This window comes from Hippopotamus amphibius, chromosome 13 (genome assembly GCF_030028045.1).
Source record: "Hippopotamus amphibius kiboko isolate mHipAmp2 chromosome 13, mHipAmp2.hap2, whole genome shotgun sequence".
Taxonomy (NCBI): domain Eukaryota; kingdom Metazoa; phylum Chordata; class Mammalia; order Artiodactyla; family Hippopotamidae; genus Hippopotamus; species Hippopotamus amphibius.
The window spans coordinates 11908237-11930186 of NC_080198.1; the positions used below are offsets into that span (position 1 = coordinate 11908237).

General features: G+C 40.5%; 1 protein-coding gene across 1 annotated transcript; it reads left to right on the top strand.

Moving 5' to 3' along the window:
* Positions 1-223: 223 nt before the first annotated feature.
* LOC130834855 (histone-binding protein RBBP4-like) lies at positions 224-2242 on the top strand. Its single transcript, XM_057705818.1, has one exon. It carries the CDS (start codon positions 236-238, stop codon positions 1511-1513), a length of 1278 nt encoding a protein of 425 aa, XP_057561801.1. The 5' UTR covers positions 224-235; the 3' UTR covers positions 1514-2242.
* The last annotated feature ends 19708 nt before the right edge of the window (positions 2243-21950 follow it).

Consider the following 21950-nt stretch of genomic DNA (forward strand, 5'->3'; position numbering starts at 1 on the left):
CTGAAGTGGGGGCAGTCTTGTGAGAATGAGCCCAAAACCTGTGGGATCTGCCCTGACTCCAGGCAGTTAGTGTCAGAAATGCTTGGTCTGGAAAGCCCGCACACCTCCTCAGTAGCAAGAGTCTAATAGAAACAATAGAGGCAGCGCGCGCAGAGCGAGCGCCCGCAGCATCCCCGCCCCTCCCGCCACGTTCAACCCCGGGATCCTGCCCCCCCTCCCGGCTTGCCTGCTCGCCATGGCCGACAAGGAAGCAGCCTTTGATGACGCAGTAGAAGAACGTGTAATCAACGAAGAATATAAAATATGGAAAAAGAACACCCCTTTTCTTTACGATTTGGTGATGACCCATGCTCTGGAGTGGCCCAGCCTAACTGCACAGTGGCTTCCAGATGTAACCAGACCAGAAGGGAAAGATTTCAGTAGTCATCGACTTGTCCTGGGGACACACACATCAGATGAACAAAACCGCCTTGTGATAGCCAGTGTGCAGCTCCCTAACGATGATGCTCAGTTTGATGCTTCACACTACGACAGTGAAAAAGGAGAATTTGGAGGTTTTGGCTCAGTTAGTGGAAAAATTGAAATAGAAATCAAGATCAACCATGAAGGAGAAGTGAACAGGGCACGCTATATGCCCCAGAACCCTTGCATCATTGCAACAAAGACTCCATCCAGTGATGTTCTTGTTTTTGACTATACGAAACATCCTTCTAAACCAGACCCTTCTGGAGAGTGCAACCCAGACTTGCGTCTCCGTGGACATCAGAAGGAAGGCTATGGGCTTTCTTGGAACCCAAATCTCAGTGGGCACTTACTTAGTGCTTCAGATGACCACACCATCTGCCTATGGGACATCAGTGCTGTTCCAAAGGAGGGGAAAGTCGTGGATGCGAAGACCATCTTTACAGGGCATACAGCAGTAGTAGAATACGTCTCCTGGCATCTGCTCCATCAGTCTCTGTTTGGGTCAGTTGCTGATGATCAGAAACTTATGATCTGGGATACTCGTTCAAACAATACTTCCAAACCAAGCCACTCGGTTGATGCGCACACTGCTGAAGTGAACTGCCTTTCTTTCAATCCTTATAGTGAGTTCATTCTTGCCACAGGATCAGCTGACAAGACTGTTGCCTTGTGGGATCTGAGAAATCTGAAACTTAAGTTGCATTCCTTTGAATCACATAAGGATGAAATATTCCAGGTTCAGTGGTCGCCTCACAATGAGACTATTTTGGCTTCCAGTGGTACTGATCGCAGACTAAATGTCTGGGATTTAAGTAAAATTGGAGAGGAACAATCCCCAGAAGATGCAGAAGATGGGCCACCAGAGTTGTTGTTTATTCATGGTGGTCACACTGCCAAGATATCTGATTTCTCCTGGAACCCCAATGAGCCTTGGGTGATTTGTTCTGTATCAGAAGACAATATCATGCAGGTTTGGCAAATGGCAGAGAACGTTTATAATGACGAAGACCCTGAAGGAAACGTGGATCCAGAAGGACAAGGATCCTAGATAATGTCTGCACTTCTCGTGATTTTAGACGCCCCTTTTCTTCCCTTCAACCCTCAGATTGATTTAACACTGGTTTTGAGACACAGACTTTGTTTGGTTATCCCTTTATAATAAGTTCTGTCAACAATGTTATTAGTCCAAACAGAAGGTGTTTTCTAAATAGTAACTGGGGGTTTCTTGATTCAGCAAAGCCACAGACTTATATTTAAATTTTCTTCAGGAATTTTCTAGTAACAGAGGTCTAAAGTAGCCACAAGAAGGGGAATACTGTGTGTGGTTATTTTTCTTCTTATGCTATATCCCCAAGTTTTTCAGACTCATTTAAGTAAAGTAAAGGCTAGAGTAAGAAATAGAGGCAAGTGAGGTAGGTGTCTGAGCCATGAAGTATAAATACTACAAGATGTCGTTTTTATTCAGGAAACGGGAGCTTCAAGTCATAAATTCCTACTCTAAAATGTTCACACCGAACTTTCCAGGATACACATTTTCTTACATAGACCAGTCTCCTCTCAGTTTCTTTAGTTAAGTCAAAAGAACATGTTCTTCTCTCCCCATATATTTTTGCTTGTTAGTGTATTTCTTGAGCTGTTGTCATTATTATTTCTTTCCTTTCTGTGAAATGGTTTAAAAAAAAAAAACAAAAAACTTGGGACCACCAAGTTGTAAAGATGTATGTTTTTACCTGACAGTTATACCACAGGTAGACTGTCCACTTAAGTTGAGAAGAGTGAATCGGTAGCTTGTATTTGTTTTTAAAATTAAATTAATCCTGGATTAAAAAAAAACAAAAAAGAGTCTAATAACAGGAAGCTCGCAGGGTTATTGTGAGGAGTAAAGAAGATCCCTCACCGTGTGTAACGCAGAGCTCACATGTGGCAAGTGGAGGCTATTATGATTAAGCCTTCATAACCAAGAGGCACACTTACCTATGATGCAAGACACCTCTTGCTTAGAAAGTAGAATTCATGTGTAAACTGTAGAAGCTCTATTTAAAATGCACAAGCGATACACAGAAAAAAATGACTTTTCAAAAATAAAATCCTTCTATCTCTTTTGTATTGCTAATCTTCTCTGTGACATTCTGTAGCTCTTTTAAATATTTTTGTATTAACATTGAAATTATCCATCTGGGTGATTTCTGCATCTGCTTGGGTATTAATAGTTTGTTCTCATCTGTTTCCATTTATGGAGGAGCTGTTATATCATAAAAGATTGGATGGTTTGGCCTGAAACCATTAGGAAAAAGCAGATCTAAAAGTTAGGTGACTCAGATGTAATTGGAGCAACCACAGCCATAATCACAGGCAATTCTTTTTGTAGTTGTTTTTTAAATTCAAAAATTATCCTGGATGGCACTGTAAAAGATGAATCCTTATCCCTACTTCTTCTGCATTACTGATGAAGCTGTCTTCGAAAGAGGCCTCCCTTATTTTATTTGTTAATTAGAAATCAGTCTTTCCATAAATACCCACTAAATACCTACTATGTGATCAAAGCTATGTGGAACACAAAGAGGCATATTTACCAAGGCTCCTAGGGTTAAAAACTCTTCACTGTTATTAGAAAGAACACTAGTCTTAGAGTCAAAAGTCCTCATTTTAAACTCAGCTGTATCTTACTAACTGTACAACCTCGGATGAATTGGCTCCCCTTTTCTGGGCATCTGATTCCACCTCTATATACAGGTGAAGAAAATAATAACCTAACTGGATTATAGTGAGGCTTACATTTAATGAGGTAAGTTCTGTCAAAATGCTTTATACACTGTAAATGTACATAAAAATGTGCTACTAATGAAAACCACACTATAAGGCCAATTGCTCTTATGACTTAGACATACCTAATAAATTTGCTCTCTGCAAAGTGATAAATTGTCACTGTCAAAAAAGTATCATGTTCATAAGGTGCCTTACCAGTTCTGAGGAGAAAGAGAGCATACTTTAGAAGTTGGGATGGTGAGGCAATGCTATATATAGGAGATAAGACTTAAATTAGGCTTTGAAGAATTGCTAAGAACCTGGGAAGAAAACAAAGGAACCCCCCCACATTTCAGGACACAGTGAATAGACCCATCTGGCTATAACTGAAGGTTCCTGAGAAGGGCAGAGAGGTGTAAATTTGGAAAAGTAAGGTGGGGATAAATTTTGAAGATTCTTGAATGCCTGGCTAAGGATTTCAGACTGGTGTTCAGACTTTCTGGTCAGCAATAGGGGAGATTTAATGGTCCACAAATCCATCTTAAACTATAAGCCTCCTGAAAGAGATTTTGTCTGTTCTACCATTCACACATGGGTAAATGCTTTATTTGATGATAGAGTAAGATTTGCCTTGATGCTTTTTTTCAATAACTTTCAAGTAATTCTTTCCGTGGCCCTTAAAGATGATTCTGGGAGATATTTTTCTTTTCCTTGTTACAAAGGCAAAATTTCTGGATGAAATTCCAGCCCCAAGTGCTGGTTCTCTAAGCGAATCTCTTCATTTCCTCCTTCTTTTTTCAGACAAATATGTTGATCTGCTTCCCAACCTGTTCGTCAACGTCCCCATGGTGTCCAGCATGTTGTTCTGTGTCTGGTAGCCTTAACTGCTGCGTCCCCAGCCCCTGCCCCAGTACCAAGGACATAGTAAGCCCTCAGAAGTTTGTTCAGATGAGGAAGGAGAGAAGGATAAAACTGAAGAAATGAAGGAAAGCAAGCCTACCTAGAAAATGACAGGCAGCATCATTTGCGCACAGCAAATTATAACCCTGTGCTTTGGACCATTTACAAGCTCAGTTCTTCATGATTGGGGTGCTAAAGAGTGAAATCAATAAGAAAGATTTATCTCGCGAAATAACAGAATGTTTTGAGAAACACCTTGTAATAAAAGGCCAGTAGGGAATTTCTAATGGACCACATATTCCCAGTCGTTTTCCCCAGCCAACGACTCGGTATGATGTAATTTAAAAGGGCTTGGGGAGCTTAAAGCAGATTTAAAGGAACTGAGTGGTGACATGAAAAATAGAAGTGTCGGGTAATAGTTGCTGGGTCAGTTGGTTGCAGCTACGTATCAACAAAACACATTCACAGACTGTTCTGTTCTCTACTGCCTTCCAACTTTTTTCTTCCATCAAAGAGGAAACCTTTATATCTAAAATGTGGTGATATTTTTAAGAGAAAATGAGTACACTAGCACAAGTAATAAATAACACTAATCTATTATTTAGAGATATTAATAAGTTCTCCTATGTGTAAATAAATGGCTTTGAATAGGAAAAAACCGGGGTTGGGGGGGGCAGAAAATAGTATTTGAGGACTAAATTGCAGTAACCTTCAGAATGCCTTCAGTGTATTACTGCTCTCCTGTGGGACTAAGTTTATTTGGGGGCAGGGTTTCATTTAGCCATAAAAAGGGGAAGGGCACCACTTTTTATTTTACCGTTAATATCTTCTAGAACTATTGCATCTATTATGATAGCCAGAGTCATGTGTGGCTATTTAAATTTAATTTAAATGAATTAAAACTACATACAATTTAAAATTCAGTGCCTCAATCACATTACCACATTTCAAGAGCTCAAGAGACATCTGTGGCTAGTGACAACAGCGTTGTACAGAGGAAATACAGAGCTTGCCATTGTCTCAGACATTCTATTGCACAGTGCTGCTTTACAACCAGCTTCATCTGTTTTCTTGAAAACAGCCAGGCTTTGGACATATCTCTCAATTCAGATTTTTTTTTAAAGATGTTTTCATTTTTATCATATGTATCAATATCAACAGTGGAGATTGCACTGAGCCTTTGGGGAAAGCTTAGGATGGTTTGGTAGGGAGCAGCAAAAGAGAAGCTTCTATTAATCATGCTTAAGAATTTGTTCCTTGCTGCATGAGAGGTTGAAAAATAAGATTGACTAATTACATGCATCTTTAAAACTCCCAGTATAACATTTTCCAAAATGCACTGTTAAGGGTACTCCAGAAAAAGATCCTGAGACAAAGCAGGGCTCCCTGTCAATTGTGGGAAATGCTTCAGGCCATTTTCCACACAGCAGTCAAAATGAACTTGTAAAATTGCTAAGGATATTTCGGTTCCTCCTTAAACCAAACAAAAATGATCTTCAAATGCTTCCTTTTGCTTTTTAAGTATCCAAACTCCCTACTAGGAGGTCCAAGGCCATGCACTTAGAGCCCACTTACCATTGCAACTTCGTCTCTTGTCATTCTCCCCTACTCACTCCATCCAGACACAGTGGCTTTCTTAGTCCTCTAAATGACCATATTCTTTGCAGGCTTATGTTTTTGCATATGCTGTTCCTTTCACCTGGAAAGCTTTTCCCCTCCCTTCGTTCTGAACATCCCTTCTTTGGGGAGGACTCATGTGACCACCTCCCCAGTTCCCAATGCTTCTTTGTCTCACAGGGCTCTGTGTTTTCCCTTGGCTATCCCCTTTACAATTCAGCCTTACATGATGGTTTATTGACTTATTTTCTGTTGCCCCATTAAACTGTAAGTTCTACAGGTGTAGATACCATGGCTGTCTTTTTCATCATCATCGGCTAACACCACTGTGCTGAAGCCAGTTTGAACCAGCTGGAAAGGGCTGACTGTGTACATTTCATCCCTACTCTGAGTTTAGTGATGTCACATTGATAGCTTGAAATCAACCATGTGGGACTCTATACATTATAGAAATTGGCAAACACTTCAAGTTAGGGTGGTTGGTTTCTTTTTCCTTAGAGAGCTGGCTTTTAAACATGTGCCCTCACACCTCTGTTAGCATGTTGCCTGGCATATGTTAAATTCTTCATATTTGTTAAACAAATGACTTATTGTCTCTTGGACAATCAAAATACCCACCAATACGTTAATGCTCTGAGAAGTTCTGCAAATTGAATTCGTATATAACCTGATATTAAGAAACAAGTATGGCCAAGAGACACCTTTTCAACTAACTTTTTTGGATATCACTCAGAAGGAGTGTGGAACACATTTTGGAAAATGCGGCCCTAAAACATTAGAGAAGAGGAAATATACATGCCCTAATTTGGCTTCGCCATTGTATAAAGACACAGAAGATTCCACAGCATCTTTTCTAAGGAAACTGAATCTCATAATCACCGGGCATTGCCTACTACACAGAGCACAGTGCTAGGCAAAGGTGGTAATCTTATTCAGTAGGGAGTTCTTAGAGAGGTGGCTACTTATACAATCTATAAACATGAATTAGCTATTTATTGTGTATAGAAATCGTATAGAAGCTAAGTAGCATTCAAAAGAAGTAAAACAACAAAAATCAAACAGAAAAAAAGTAACAAAAATGTCTCCTGCTCACTGAGAAGACAGAGTCATTGCCTGAGACGATGCTGAGTGGCTGTGCATTTGACCATGTAACCATTTTAAAGACCATAACTGAGGCTGAAGTACAGAGGTAGAATGTTCCAAGTGAAAGTAGAAAGGTAGGAAAATGTACCACTTGATTGGTTGTTTCTGCAGAAGCATAGGGCTCACATCAAGAAGTCATCATAGACACATTTGAAAAGGAAAATCAAATTTTGAGGACCTTGTATGGCAAGTTAAAAGTTTGGATTTGACCAGTGGGGGAAAGGGCTCTGAAAATTTGTGGATATAAGGGCAAAATTCATAATAGGGGAGTCTGCATCAGAAAGATTCTTTGTGGGCTCTTAGAGTCCAGCCAAATCATCAATCCAGTCTACAAAGACTTTACAGGGTCTGGCCCTGCCTATGTCTGTTGCATCACCTGGTATAATTCTCCTGCGACCATCACTCTGTATTCTAGACACCCTGGCCTTGGTTCAGATCCCTGAACCATGCTATCTTCCTTCTCCTCCAGGACTTGTTCTCTGTTTGGAATGCCTTCCCCACCCCTACACCTTCATCTAATTAACCTCTACTTGTCCTTTTGGTCTCAGCTTGACCGTCACTTCTCTAGGGAGCACTTTCCATACCACTTCCCTGCCTATATCCACATTAGATTGCTTGGTTTTAATCACTAATACAATTGCATTTAAAAAATTTTAGAATAGTTATATCAGTTTGTAATTACATGTGTATTAGTATGATCAGTTATAATCTGTTATTCCCACTACACCATGGATGTTTCCTAAGAATAGAGACTTATGTCTGCTATGTATTCCCAGAGCCTGACACTGTAATTGACACTTACTACATATTGGTTGAATAAATGAATGAGTGAATGAATGAATTAAAGGTAATTGATCAAAATCACAGATACCATAAAACAGGGTGAGAGCTGATACTTTGGATAGCAGATAAAGTTTTTAAAGTTATCTTTACAGATTAATACAGCAGTTCTGAATATAACAGGATGAAATTTAAGATGGAAAATATGATGAAGTGAGGAGGCACAGTTGAGCAGATGGGAAAGGAGTGAGTTTTAATTAACTGTAGGTTTAATGTGGTCTCAGAGTATTGTGGCAGAAAAGCTGATGCAGCCTCCAACTGCAGTAATTGGAATGTATACACTCCATAGGAGAGAGAATTGTTTCCCTGTCCTCTGCATTCATCTGATTGCTCATGGAAGATTGTACCCAAGTCTAAAGAAAAAATATATAAAAAAGGAGCATGTCCGGAAGATAGACAGAATGATGTGGGAGACTCAAAACGATGTTGTGAGAGCAAAGTTCAAGGGTTAGCAATGCTTGTCTAGAAAAGAAAAAAGTCTGAGAGAGGTCACATTGGTTGTCTGGAAGTCTATGATTATTGTGAATATTTTAAGAAAATAAATTGCAAAAGTTGATGAAAAAATAAAATAATAATTATGTTTTTTTCACAATAGAAAAAATACTGAGATTTTGATTCAAAAATACATTTGGAAATATATAAGGAAAGGAACAAGAACTATTTTGAGAGATGCAGAGAAGTCAGCCATTAGGAAGAACTGTTTAATAATAATTAGAGGCATCCTGTAATGAAATGGGCTGCCTTACGAAAATGGTGAGTTACTTTTTAGGGGAAGCAAGAAAAGTCAATCTGGCAGCCTTTTGGGTTTGTCGTTGAGGGGAATTCATGCATATGTTAAAAATTTGGCTGGGTTGCCTCAGAAATTCGATGAGGAAATAAAGACAGCAACTGATGTCAGATAGCTACTCTTTAAAATTGGAGTTTAAAAATCAATTTTTGAATCTGGAGACAACCAAGATGTCCCTCAACAGGTGAATGAATAAACTGTGCTACATCCAGATAATGGAATATTATTCAGCACTTAGAAGTGACCTATCAAGTTACGAAAAGACGTAGAGGAAACTTAGATGCATATTGCTAAATGAAAGAGGCCACTGTGAAAAGGTTACATATTGTGTGATTCCAAGTATATGACATTCTGGAAAAGGCAAAACTATAAGACAGTAAAAAGGTCAGTGTTTGTCCGAGGGATGAAGTTTGGGAGGGATGAATAGACAGAGAGCAGAAGATTTTTAGTGCAATGAAAAATATTCTGTATGACACTATAATGCTGGATACATTTGTCAAAACCCATAGGATGTATGACACCAAGAGCAAATTCTAATGTAAACTTTGGGTGACAGGGATGTGTCAGTGTAGGTTCATTGATTGTAATGAAAGCAGCACTCTGGTGGGGGATCGGTGAGGAAGGTGATGCATGAGGCAGAGTGTGGAGTACCTGGGACCTCTGTACTTCCTGCTCAGTTCTGACGTGAAATTCAAACTGCCCTAAAAATAAAGTCTTTAAAAAAATAAGTTATTACACCAGTTCATAGAATTGTGGATCTGTCATCTTTTTTTTTTTTTTAGCTTTCATATACTTTATCTCTTAATCCTCTTTTCAGATTTCAAAACTTTTTCTTTTTTAACAGACAATAAACTGCATGCATTTAGAGTGTACAATTTGGTATCCCAATCTCCCAGTTCATTCCCCCCCAACCCTCCCCGCTTTCCCCACTTGGTGTCCATATGTTTGTTCTCTACATCTGTCTCTATTTCTGCCTTGCACATGGGTTGATTTGTACCATTTTTCTATAGTCTGCATATATGTGTTAATATATGATATTTGTTTTTCTCTTTCTGACTCACTTCACTCTGTATGTCATCTTTTGTTTTTAAATGTAAGACTTAAAACCTTTATTTTCAAACTAACCATGTCTCCATTTTTATCAAAACAATTTGTTGTAGTTTTACTGAAAATGTAGGAACACCTTTCTTGAATATTGGTACCTAAATCACTTAAAGCTTTATCCTGAAGTCTTAGTTATACAAAAATCTTAACTTAGTCACAAAAAATGTTTTAGATTTATCTGATAGTATATGCAAATTATATTGTCCTGAATAATATAATACTTTGCTATTCAGACAATGAAAACGGGAGGAAAATAGGAGAGCCTAAGACTTCAACATGTTTTTCTTCCTTCTCTAATAAATTGAAATTGAGAATCAAATCCACAAGGGAAATCTTAGGACTTTGAGTAATGAAGAAGAATGCTTGCTTTTCCCTGGTTACCAAAATAATTCTAGAATGTTGATTTGGAAACTCCAAAGCGATATTTTCTTTTGATTTTCATTCATTCTGAAATCCTTGTTCTCCTAGTAACCTGTGGTCTGCAAATGGGACTGTTGGGTTCCTGAGGTGTGCCTTGACATGAGAACAATGCGTGTAGTCTGGCATATGCAACAAAGCACAGCTTTGATTTTTATCAACTAGAGGATTTTAAAACTTAAGATATATATCTATATCGGGGGTTTTTTCCCTTAGAAATAATAGTGAGAATTCTGAGATCTTTACTATCAGATTTTAATTCAGAACTTCCCTAGGTCAGCATTTTCATTTTCTTTGGTTGTTTGATGTTAGCAGGTAGCTGTTCATATAGGAAAGGAAAAGTGCTATCAAGAAATCCCTCCTTGAGAGTCAGCATTTTGACTCAAACTCTAAAGAGCACCACCCGTGCCCACCCCCCGTGGCCAAAGGAAGATTACTCAGGTGTTTACGCTGACCTACAGAGACATGATGCCTGAGTTTTCTAACATTTGATAAGAAAATGGGATCATAAGTGAACGTCTTTATTAAATAGAGCTCAGAAGTGTCGTGTCCCAAGAATGTAAAGCCTTGAGTTGAGAGTACCTGAAGGCACTGGGCTGAGGCTTGGGGATCAGGCCTGCTGGATGCCAAGTAAATCAACCCAGGACATCCAGCATCTGTTCACAGCTTGGTCCTTCGGAGCTGACAGAGTAGGTCTTCCTTCTAGGCCCTTTAGCACAGTGCCTTTTAGTCAAATATTTCTGCCTCTCAGAAGCCTATCAAGGACTCATGTTTTTTTTCTCATCAGGCAACCTCATTGTTTTCTTCTGTGGGTAAATGCCATGTTGTGATTTTGTTTATGTTTGCTTCCATCAAGAAGATGAAACGTTCCTTGCTTTTTCTTCTTAGCCATCTTCTTTCCTCTTTCTCCGTGTATACTCCATGGAGTCCAAGTAAACTGGATTCAAGAATTCTAAGTTCCCATGGAAGTGTCTCTTGGAGGTTCCCTAGAATGTATGAAAGAGGCCAGGCAAAGCCAGGGAGGGAAAACACAGGCAGCTCTACTCATGCCCACGCTCTCCACGACCCAGCTCTTTGGCTTCATCTTTCCCACTTCTCTCTTTAAGTGTATGTTCTGTAGTCCCAACGCACCAAGTTTTTCTCACATGTGCTCATGTTTTGGGCTTGCCCCTACATCTTGCCCCCACCATTGGCCTGCTAGCTCTCTTTTCCTTCCTTCAATAAACCCTCCCTGGCTCCCTCTCAGCTGGTTTGGCACTCCCATAACATTCTGTGCATAATTCTCCTTGTATTTCCCACAGTTTTTTAGAATGATCTGCGAAAACACCTCTCTCATACGAGACACTGGGCTCCTTCAGTGTAGAAACTGTGTATGACTCACGTTTCTATCCCTAGTGCTTACAATTGCCTGGAATATAGTTGATGATAAAGTAAGTATTCATTGTGAATGAATGAATGAATGAATGAATGAATGAAATACTTCTTTTCCTGTTATGTCTTTCCTAGAGCTTGTGTCCCTTCTGGAATGTGATCATTTATATATATATGGGGTTAGTGAAGGCATCAGACCCCAGAGCACTCAGACTCTGGGGTTAGTGAAGGCTTTCCTTCCACATCTATTATATCCATAAACTCTCTTCATGAAAACAGATGAAATACCTCCTCTAAGGTCCACTTAAACATTACTTACAATAAATAGTTAGGTGGATTGTAGGGCTTAGACTGGTAAAGCTCTAGCGTTTATTGATTAATTTCCAATTGAGTGTACTGAGAAGGCATCTACAGTTCTTTATATAGTACACAGCATTATTTCCACACTCGCCTGCTGGAGACCCAAGAAGCTTCAGAGGACTCAGGGGTAGGCCCAGAGAACAAGGAGGAGAGACCCAGGCTGGGAGGTTTAGTCCACCTCCATCTAGAACTCCATTTTCAGTTTCATTTTTTCACAACCATTTTCCCATAAAACTTCCTTTGAGGAATGAATTTGCTGACTAAAAAAATGCAAGCCATTGGTATTGTTTGTGAGAAGTGGGTCAAAGAAAGAAAATTGTGTGTCCATATTCTTTTTATTTTTTTATTACTGTGGTAAAAAACACATAAAAAATTTACCATCTTTACCATTTTTAAGTATACAGCCCAGTGGTGCGTATTTATATGTATATTGTTGTGTACAGATTTCTAGAACTTTTTCATCTTGCAAAGCTTATTCTTTTAAATACAGTAACGTTGAAATAGTATAATATTTTGCTATTAATTACTCATTTCGTCCTGTTTTTAAATCACTTTCCCTCCCTTTGGCCAATTTATCATGCTAGCATGATAAAAGATGCTTACTTCCCCTCTCCTATTTTTTGCATAAGGAGGACATATTAGCATACTAAGCTATGACCCTTTATTCTTAAATGCCATGTCTTAGCTTTATCTATGCAACAAAAGCCTATAAGGACTGGGATGTAATATGAATCATCTAGTTCAACCCCCTTATTTGACAGATGAGAAAATAGGTTCAAAGAAGCTAAGTGACTTGCTCGCAATCACAGAACTAGATAATAGCAGCACTTGGAGTCGTTTTTCTTATCACCTGACCCAATGTCATCTACCTACTTAATTAGCTTCAAAATCAAATGTTAGTGGATTATCTGCAGTCTTTTACACTGAATCCCATGCTACGTGCACACTCCAGTTCTTTTTGCAAGGATTATTGGTGGGGAGGAAGGAGAGTATTAATGATGGCATGTGTCTATTGATGCCTGCTACATGCCAGATACTAATTAGGGGCTTTACTTAGGCCTTCTAACATTTTTTTAACTCTTGAAAATTTATTTTTAAAATTTATTTTAAAAAATTTTAGTAAAATACACACAGCAGAAAAATTACCATCTTAAATATTTTTTAGTGTACAATTCAGCAGCATTAAGTATACTTACATTTTTGTATAGTCATCGCCACCATTCATCTCCAGAACTCTTTTCACCTTGAAAAACTGAAACTGTTCCCATTAAACAATAACTCAACATCCCCCTCTCCCCTAGCTCCTGGCAATCACCATTCTACTTCCTGTCTTTATGAATTTTATTATTCATATAGAATAAGTGGAATCATACAGTATTTGTCTTTTTGTGACTGACTTATTTCACTTAACACAATGTCGTCAAGTTTCATCCATGTTGTAGTATGTATTGGAATGTTCTTTTTAAAGGCTGAAAAATATTCCATTATATATATATGCCACATTTTGTTTATCTATTATCTGTCAATGGTTAGGCTGTCTTACTTTTTTTCTTTCTTTTTTCTTTTTTTGGGCTGCGTTGAGTCTTTGTTGCTGCGTGCAGGCTTCAGTAGTTGCAGCACATGGGCTCAGTAGTTGTGGCTCTCAGGCTTAGTTGCTCCATGGCATGTGGGATCTTCCCGGATCAGGGATCAAACCCGTGTTCCTTGCATTGGCAGGCGGACTCTTAACCACTGCACCACCAGGGAAGCCCCTAGGCTGTCTTACTTTTGAGGGAGCATTATTATCCTCATTTCATGGATGACAAAACTGAGAATGAAAAGTGTTCAGTAAATTCCCCGTGGCCCCAGAGCCATAAGCAGTAGTTATGAGCTGAGCCCAGATATTCTTGAATCTAACAGTCATGCTGTTTTCAGTATTGTAAGGTCGTCTCCCAATATATGCAATAATTTTAGCTGTGTCAGCATTGTTAGGGGGATGGAAGTCCTTTATATTACATTTTAGAGCCTTTATTTCTCATATTTTACAGATAATCTAGAAGATTTACTAACCTTTTTAAAATTGATTAGGGTTTTAACCTTTAAGGTTTATTTACTTGCCTGGAGTAAGGTATTTATTCAAAGTAATTTTATCATAGTATGAATAGATGGCAATATTCAAATAAAAAGTAGATTTTTTTTTCAAACACACAATTCCTTGGTAAAACACAAGATGTAAAAATCAACTCATACTGTTATGAAAAATCATTATGCCCTTTAGATCTGGAGAAAAATATTATCAGCATGGGCTTCTCCTCTGTAAAGCAAAGCAAAACAAACTGAGCTTTAAGGATCTATATCCCTACTTTCTAATAGCCAGCATTTCCTGCCTTCCAGCTGTATGTCAGGCATTATGCTAAACACTTTATGTACATTATCTCATTTCATCCTCTCAGCAGCCCTGTGAGGTTAGTACTCCTTGTATCCTCATGCTGTAAAGGGCAAGTGAGGGTAGCAGGGAGGTTAGGTAACTGTTATGGGTTGAAATGTGTCCCCTTCTACCTCCGCCAAAGATATGTTAAGGTCCTAACTATTAGTGTCTCAAAAATGTGACTTTATTTGGAAAGAGGGTCTTTGCAGAGTTAATCAAGTTAAAATGAGGTCATTAGGGTGGGCCCTAATCCAATATGACTAGTGTCCTTATAAAAAGGGGAAATTTGGACACAGAGATCAACAAACACAGAAAGAAGATGACCACGTGACTGGAGTGATGCATCTACAAACTACAGAATCCCAAGGATTACCAGCAAACACTAGCAGGTAGGAGAGGCCAGAAAGGATTCTCCCCTGGAGCCAGCAGAGGGATCATGGCCCTGAAGACACCTTGATTTCAGACTTCTAGCCTCTAGGACTGCAGACAGGGAATTTCTATTTATGCCACCCATTTTGGTACTTTGTTACAGCCGCTCTGGAAACTAATACAGTAACTTTTCTAGGTCAAACCAACAGCAAGTGATGGAGCTGGTATTTGGACACAGGCGCCTACTAAGAGCTCAATGAATATTATCTGCTATTGCTATTTATAATATTAGCAATAATATTTAATGTTATTTTTAATAATAAATCTTAGGGCTCATGTTGTTTCCATTCTCCTAAGACTATACTGTTATCCATCCACTGTGCTACAACTGGGGCTTGCTTGTCACAGATTCAAAAACCCATCAATCTTACTCTAAACTGAATATGAAACCAGTTATCTATACTTGAGCAGCTGGCCAAGTTCAGACACCAGTTAGTCCCCACTTAAAGGAAATATGCCCTTAACAGTCTGCGTGAGACACGTCTGAAACTCTGTGAGAGAAAATTCATGAAGAGATCACTATATTTAGTGATAATACCTACCCGAACCTGAAGCCCTACATTCTGAGCAAGTGAAGACAACAGATTGTTGAAGTCCTGTGTTTGGATGAGGATTTATCTGGAGAGGATTATTATAGCTCTCAACTCTGCACTAACGTCTAGCATCTGAACGTGCATCCACGGAAACATAATTCAACTTCTTAATTTTCCAGCCCTGCAGATAATTGGTTCCATAGAGACACAGAGACTCCTGCTCTCAACATATGCGTCAGAGATGCTGCTTAGCAGTAATCAGAGGATCAGCTTCCTTTGAAGTTCAAAAATGTGTGTGTGTGGAGGGGGTTTGGGGTACGCAGAGAATTATTTCTGGGTTCTTTATCATAATTAATGTGGATTATGATTTTTTTCTTAGGGTGAAAAATTTAGCAGAGCCAGACCCAAATTTTTCAGCCTCTCTTTGCTCTGTATCTCAGCTGAAGTCTCATGTGGTTTGCTGTGCTAAAGAGTACACTGGCATTTAGTGGAAAACAAAGCATGCAGTTTCTCTAGTTTCATAAATTATCCTCATCCTCATCTTCGGGGGAATTATGAATAGCTAAGTGTGGGCAGAGCTGGCTTTGTGGATAAAGTCACGGGCTGGACATTTGGAGATATGGTTTCTAATTTAGGTTCTGCTTCTGGCTTGCTTTGACCCTCTGGGAAGTCACATTGTTCCCATGACTTTGGTTGGGTTACTTGTGAATACGAGAAACACATAGTCCAGAGTTGTAGGATAAAGTTGCTGGGAGGGTTACTCTGATTAATCGGAACTATGGTGGTCTTCAAAAAATTAGGGGCACTGTTATGGAACCCTGTCTCTATGTAGAATCTGTTTGCATGATACAGTGAATTAAATTCTTAGAAAAGTTGGAGAGAAGAGTATCATGGCTAATATCAGGCAATGATTTATACCTCCTTTCTCACCTAGCCTTTTATCACAGATTTAAAGTCAAAATAATCCCAAAAATCTTCATCACATTCCAGTTATGCTAAGTGACACTGGCTGTCTCCAAGGGTGAAAGTTGGGGCCAAGCATTAAAAGCAACGAGCCACAATCAGCTCAGACATGGGCTGTGTGTCTTAGAGTTGTGAAAGCCGTTGCTTTAGCCTGATCTAAACTCCAGCTGTGAACTGTTTCCCCTACGGTTCAACTGCTATGAATTTTAGATTATTTTGTTTTGCTCCCTCTTGTTTTGGCATTTGATAATAGTTCCATTGCCCTATTACCCTGAATTGCACCTCTGACATTTGCTCCTTGCTAGAGAAATTTAGATCCAAGAAAGCAGATCTCACAGTAGCTGTGAACAGTAGCTCTAGACGGTAGATCCATGATGTCATCAAGGTTTCCAGTCTGTGGCCCACCTTGCTCTCAGCACTAGAGAAATTCAGAGAAGGCAGAGCAAGGAATGATTTACCTGTTCCTGTTAGAGAACAGCTAAGACAATTGCCTTCTAAATCATGCCCACTATTTCCAGGTTAATCTTAAAGCCTCAGTTATACCCACGTCCCACCTCCAAAACCCTTCAATGACTTCCCAGTTATATCAGGTAGTTTTTACCGCAAGCCATTCCAAAACTTAGAGGACTAAAATAATAAATATATTCTATTTCTAGCAACTTCAGTGGGTTGTTTTTCTGGTCCGGATTGGCTCTGTTGGGCTGAAATGTCTAGGATGGCCTCATTCTTACATCTGGAGGTGAGTAGGTTGGTGGGTCTAGGAGTATTACCCGGCACAGCTTGTCTGAAGCGCACCTGTCTCTCATCCTCCAGTAGGTCAGCTTTGGCCTCTTCACGTGTAATCCCAGGGTTCCTAAGAGCAGTAAGAGAGGGCAAACCCCAGTGTCCCAGTGCTTCTTAAGACTTTGCTTGCACCACACTTGCTAGTATCCAACTGATCAAGCCTAGAATCAAAACAGGGATACAGGAAGCTGTGATTGTTGCAGGGGGTCATTGCTACAACACCATTAAATAAGGTCCATGCTCCTTAACACGGTATTAATTTATTCTGAATGCAATCTAGCATCCCAACACTATACCACACCATACACCACTAGCACTCAGGCTCCAGCCAAACTGAACTTGCTGTTTCTCATAGCTGCTGCACTTCCTGGTCTCCATGCCATCATTCTTGCACTTGTCTCTATTAGAATGCCTTTCCTCCACTTACCACACAGCCAAATTCATCACAGAATAAAGCTTTTAAGCCCCTACACTTTGTAAGCCGTCTGCTAGGCTGGAGACACAACCTTGCAGAAACTCATAGCTACCTATCCTGTGTAGTTTTCTAGGGCTGCTGTAACAAAGTACCATAGGCTGGGTGGCAATAAACAACAGAAATTTTTTTTTCTCACAGTTTTGGAAGCTAGAAGTCTGAGATCAAAGTGCCACCAGCATTAGTTCCTTCTGAAGTCCATGAGGAAGAATCTGTTCCAGGCCTCTCTCCTTGGCTTGTAGTTGGCTGTCTTTTCCCTGTGTCTTCACATGGTCTTATCTTCTGTAACTGTCTGTGTTTTAACTTCCTCTTTTTCTAAGGACATCAGTCATAATAGATTAGAGCTCATCCTTATGGCCTCATTTTAACTTAATTACCTCTTTAAAGACCCTATCAAAAAAAAAAAGACCCTATCAGTAAAGAAAGTTACACTCTGAGGTACTGGACATTAGGACTTCACCATATGAATTTCTTGGGAGATACAGTTCAGCCCATAACACATCCTTAAATACCCCCACTCAATTACTATCTTTTCTTTAAAACCTTGATAATAACTCTTAGATAAAAATTAATTTTATCTCCTTTTAACCTTGCTTGCTAATTTAACTGCCTCTTTTATGATTCTGATCAGTTACTGTCTTGTGTTACAGTTTTCAATATCTGTCTTTCTCCCATTCATTCATTCAGCATTTGCTGGGCACCACCCACGTGTCAGGCATTATACCAAAGGCCCGGTAATAGAGGAGTAGCAGACACTGCCTGTGCCCTGCCCGTTTTCCTACTGGCCTCCACTGTTGCAGTACATACTGATGGTGTCCTATGCAAGCTCCACAACTCTCTGTTCCAGGGCTTTCTGCCCATCACGCAGAGCAGGTGGGGGCACCAGGGAGTTAATGCCCCGAGGAGCAGCCCTTGCTCAGTGGTGGACAGGAGTTAGCAGATAAACAGCCCAGCTTCCTCATCTCCGCAGCCCTTACCTTCATCCAAAGGTGGTTGGTGGATAAACAGCCCTGATTCCCAACCCCCATGGGACAGGGAAGCATGATTTCCCAGAGGTTCCTAATAGGACGCACCCTCAGCTGCCCACGGCAGCTCCTGGCTAGGTAATACATGTCCTCATGATTGGCTCCATCCCCCATTCGTGCCTTATTTTCCTACTTTCCTACCCATGCTTCCTGGGATCAGCTTCAAATGAACTACTTGCTCTCAAATGCCTGTCTAGGGGATGACTTTTAGGACAACTCATCCTAAGTCAAGTGGTGAGCTGAGAGGCTGTGGTTTCTATTCTTATGTAACTGATTCACTCACAGGGATATAGACAAGAGAATAGGGAATTACATTACAGTATGATAATAGTTAACATTTATTGTGTAGTCTCAAAGCAATTCTAATACAAATAAGAAATATTATTATTTTCATTTTACATCCAGTGAAACCAAGGCTTAGAGAGGTTGAGAAGTGGCCGAGAGGCAACAGAAACTGAGAAGTACTGGGGACTTAAACCCACGTGTGTAGATTTCAGAGCCAGAACGCTGCCCTTTAGTTACCTGCTTCTCATTTAGTTGTTTCTTCTCCATTTGCAGCTGGTTTCGGAAGGGTTTGATTTATTTTAACCTCTCCCCCACCCCCACACAAAACCTAACAGGAATTGAGGTCATGGGCCATAAACATCGCCCAGGTGCCTAATTAATGGCTACAATCCATCACGTGGAACCCTGGCATGGAGTAGTGAGTCACAGGGTCCCAGACCTGCCCCAGGCCCTGAGATGTGTTTATCCCTCCGAGCCACCTGGTTACTTACAGCAGATCTACTCCCTGTAAATGCCAGCAAGACCTGGGAACACATGGATTGCTTCTTATAGTAGAGCTGGTGGACCTGCTAGGATTGTCAGCTTCCAAGTGGTAAAGACCTCATCCCGGCCCAGCCTCGCTCCTGACTGCTGCAGTATCAGGATGGAGGCAGGGCTCTTTGGCCTTCACTTACCAGGTCACTGATGACAGCAGTTCATCCCGGACAGCTGATTGCTCCATTCTCCAAGTGACCCTTTTGTCTGTTCCGGGTCACCGGGGCACCCTTTCCCACGGGAAGTCAGAGAGGCTGCTCCTTACTGAGAGCTGGCCTGGTGGGGAGAGCGGCGGTGCCTGGGGAGAGCCGGGGAGGCAGGCTCAGTGTTAATGGGCCACAGGGCTCTTGCGTTTGGCAGGGATATCACAGCCAGAATGCAGCACCCAGAAGGCCAGCAACCTGTTTCATTTTCCCTCTCCTGCTTCTCGGATTAGAAACGAGCAAACAATAACACAACACCTAAGCAACCACAACTGTAACTATAGTTACTTATTCTATTCTGTTTTACCAATTGCTGTAATAGAAACCCTAGATGTGAACTTCTGTTCCACCAGTCCTTGGCTATGTGACCTTGGGCAAGTGGCCTCCCTTCTCCCAATCTCTGCTTCTCCTGCAGCCAAGCAGGGTAAATACTTTATCTAAGGCCATATGGGTAATGTGGCCTGGCTGGAATTCTGTTCTGGGCCTCTGTTGGTATCAAAACACAATGCTTCCTCTTAAAAAGGTGCTGGCACAGAATAACTTAGTAAAGGCTCAAAAGGACACTGCACTGCCGCCAAGGCAAACCGTGAAGATACAGTATGTGCTAATTGTTCTCAGTGTCACCCTTCTCTGCCTTCCTAAATTCCAGGCACCCAGAATTCTTGACATCTCTGCCTGTCACCACATTTCACTTGCTTCTTAGAAAGAGCCTCAAATTTGGATTTTCCTGAAATCCTTAGGCTTGGGTTCCAGCTTTGCCACTGACTGGCTACGTGATGGTGGACACGTTAATTCTATATTTTTACGTCTCAATTTCTCATTTTTAAAAAGGAAGGGGCTAGTCTGAATAATCTGTTAATTTTCCTTCCTTTAAAATGATAGGTTTAGAGGCAGATGGTCGGGTTAAGACTCTCCAGGTGTGTGAACTTGGACACGCCCTCACCTTCCCCAGTTCTGAAGTTCCTCATTTGTACAATAGGAATAAGGAAAGCCCCTGCCTCACAGGTAGTGGTGCAAAAGGGTCAGTGCAAAGGAATTCCTTAGGATAGTGCCTGACACGTACTATTAGTAGTAGCAGCAACAGCAGTAATATTCCTAACGTAAAATTCTCTGGTCTAGGATCAAGTCGGTCATTTCCACCTTAGCCTGAATTTCAATCACAGTGTTTCCTTTCTCTGGAGGCAGTTGCTTTATAAAGACATGGTTAGCTGTTAAAGGGATTTCTGTCAAGAGGGAGTATTTGAGGGGCTCTCTGGAAAGCCTGACACTTGGGCAGCTGCCTACTCCGACAATCTATAAAACCTGTACAGTGTGGAACAACCAGGTAGTTGGGCCAGGAGGTCGGATTTTTTTCTGCAGAGGCTCTCCCAGGAATGGTATAGCAAGTCTTCAGTTTGAGTGTGTGTGGGGCTTTGGGGAGGAAGGTGGAGGAGGGTGGCTGAAGACGCCAACCCAGCGCTGCTCTGACATTTCCTTTTTAGAATTTAAAGAGGCTTCCTTCTGCCTTTGCTTTCTCTTGGCTCTGCCGGCTGACATTCTTATTCAAATCAGCCCCCAATCAGAGGGGAGTACACATCAGTCAGTCAGACAGGCTTGCGAGCGTGGGCTTTAATTACCCTGTGCCTCATAGTTCACACCCAAAGGAAATCACTGCAGCAGAGGATCTGGACTTTATTCTCAAAGGAAGCGTTCAGTGAATAGAAAGTGCAGAACCTGTAAAATGTGATGGAAATTGGCATGCAGACGGAGATGGAGGCAGGCCGTAGAAACTTTGTCAGGGTGACTCTCAGGACCCAGCAGAGAACCTCCAAGCCCTCAACTGCTGAAGACACTACTTTTTCCCAGGAGTCTCTTATTAAGTATTTTTGCTTGTAATCTGTAGACTTCCACAGCAGAAGTCCTTCTAATCACAGAAGCATAGTTTCATGTGGTTCAAAAGGACCCCAGTGGGCATGTGTTCTAATCGTCCATCTGACCTCTGAATCCCCGCTATGCCATTTCTGCAAACAGGTCTGCTATCTCTGCTGGAATGTCTTATCTGATAAGATAAGAATACTTATCTGGTCCAGTCCATTTTTGTTCAGGTATCTTAGAAAATTCTTCCACAGTGAGGTGTTCCTCCAGAAGCTTCCATCTTTTGCTTCTAGAACTTCTTTGGGCCACTCAGCACATATAATCTCAATGTTTCCCAAAATTCTGTCATTCGTGCAACACTTTTACAATTGTTCTGTATCTGTGCTCTACCTATAATACTATCAACTGAATATTTTTGTTTTAATTGCTTTGTTTTTTAACTTAAGTGCTTTAGTTTCATCCTAAACAAAATTACCTGTGAAACTATGGGTTTAAAGGGCAAATATTGTTTTTCACATTATGTATAAAAATAAATGTACATACCAGATAAAGCCATCTGTGTACCATCAAAGGTGGCACACCATATGTCTACTCTCTAAATAACAATATTTTATCATATATAGGGAAATGAAATAAGTTGCAGGGATGTTTATTGAGTAGTTATTATATGCCAGATGCACACTAGGTGCTTCATATATATTATCTCAAAGAAG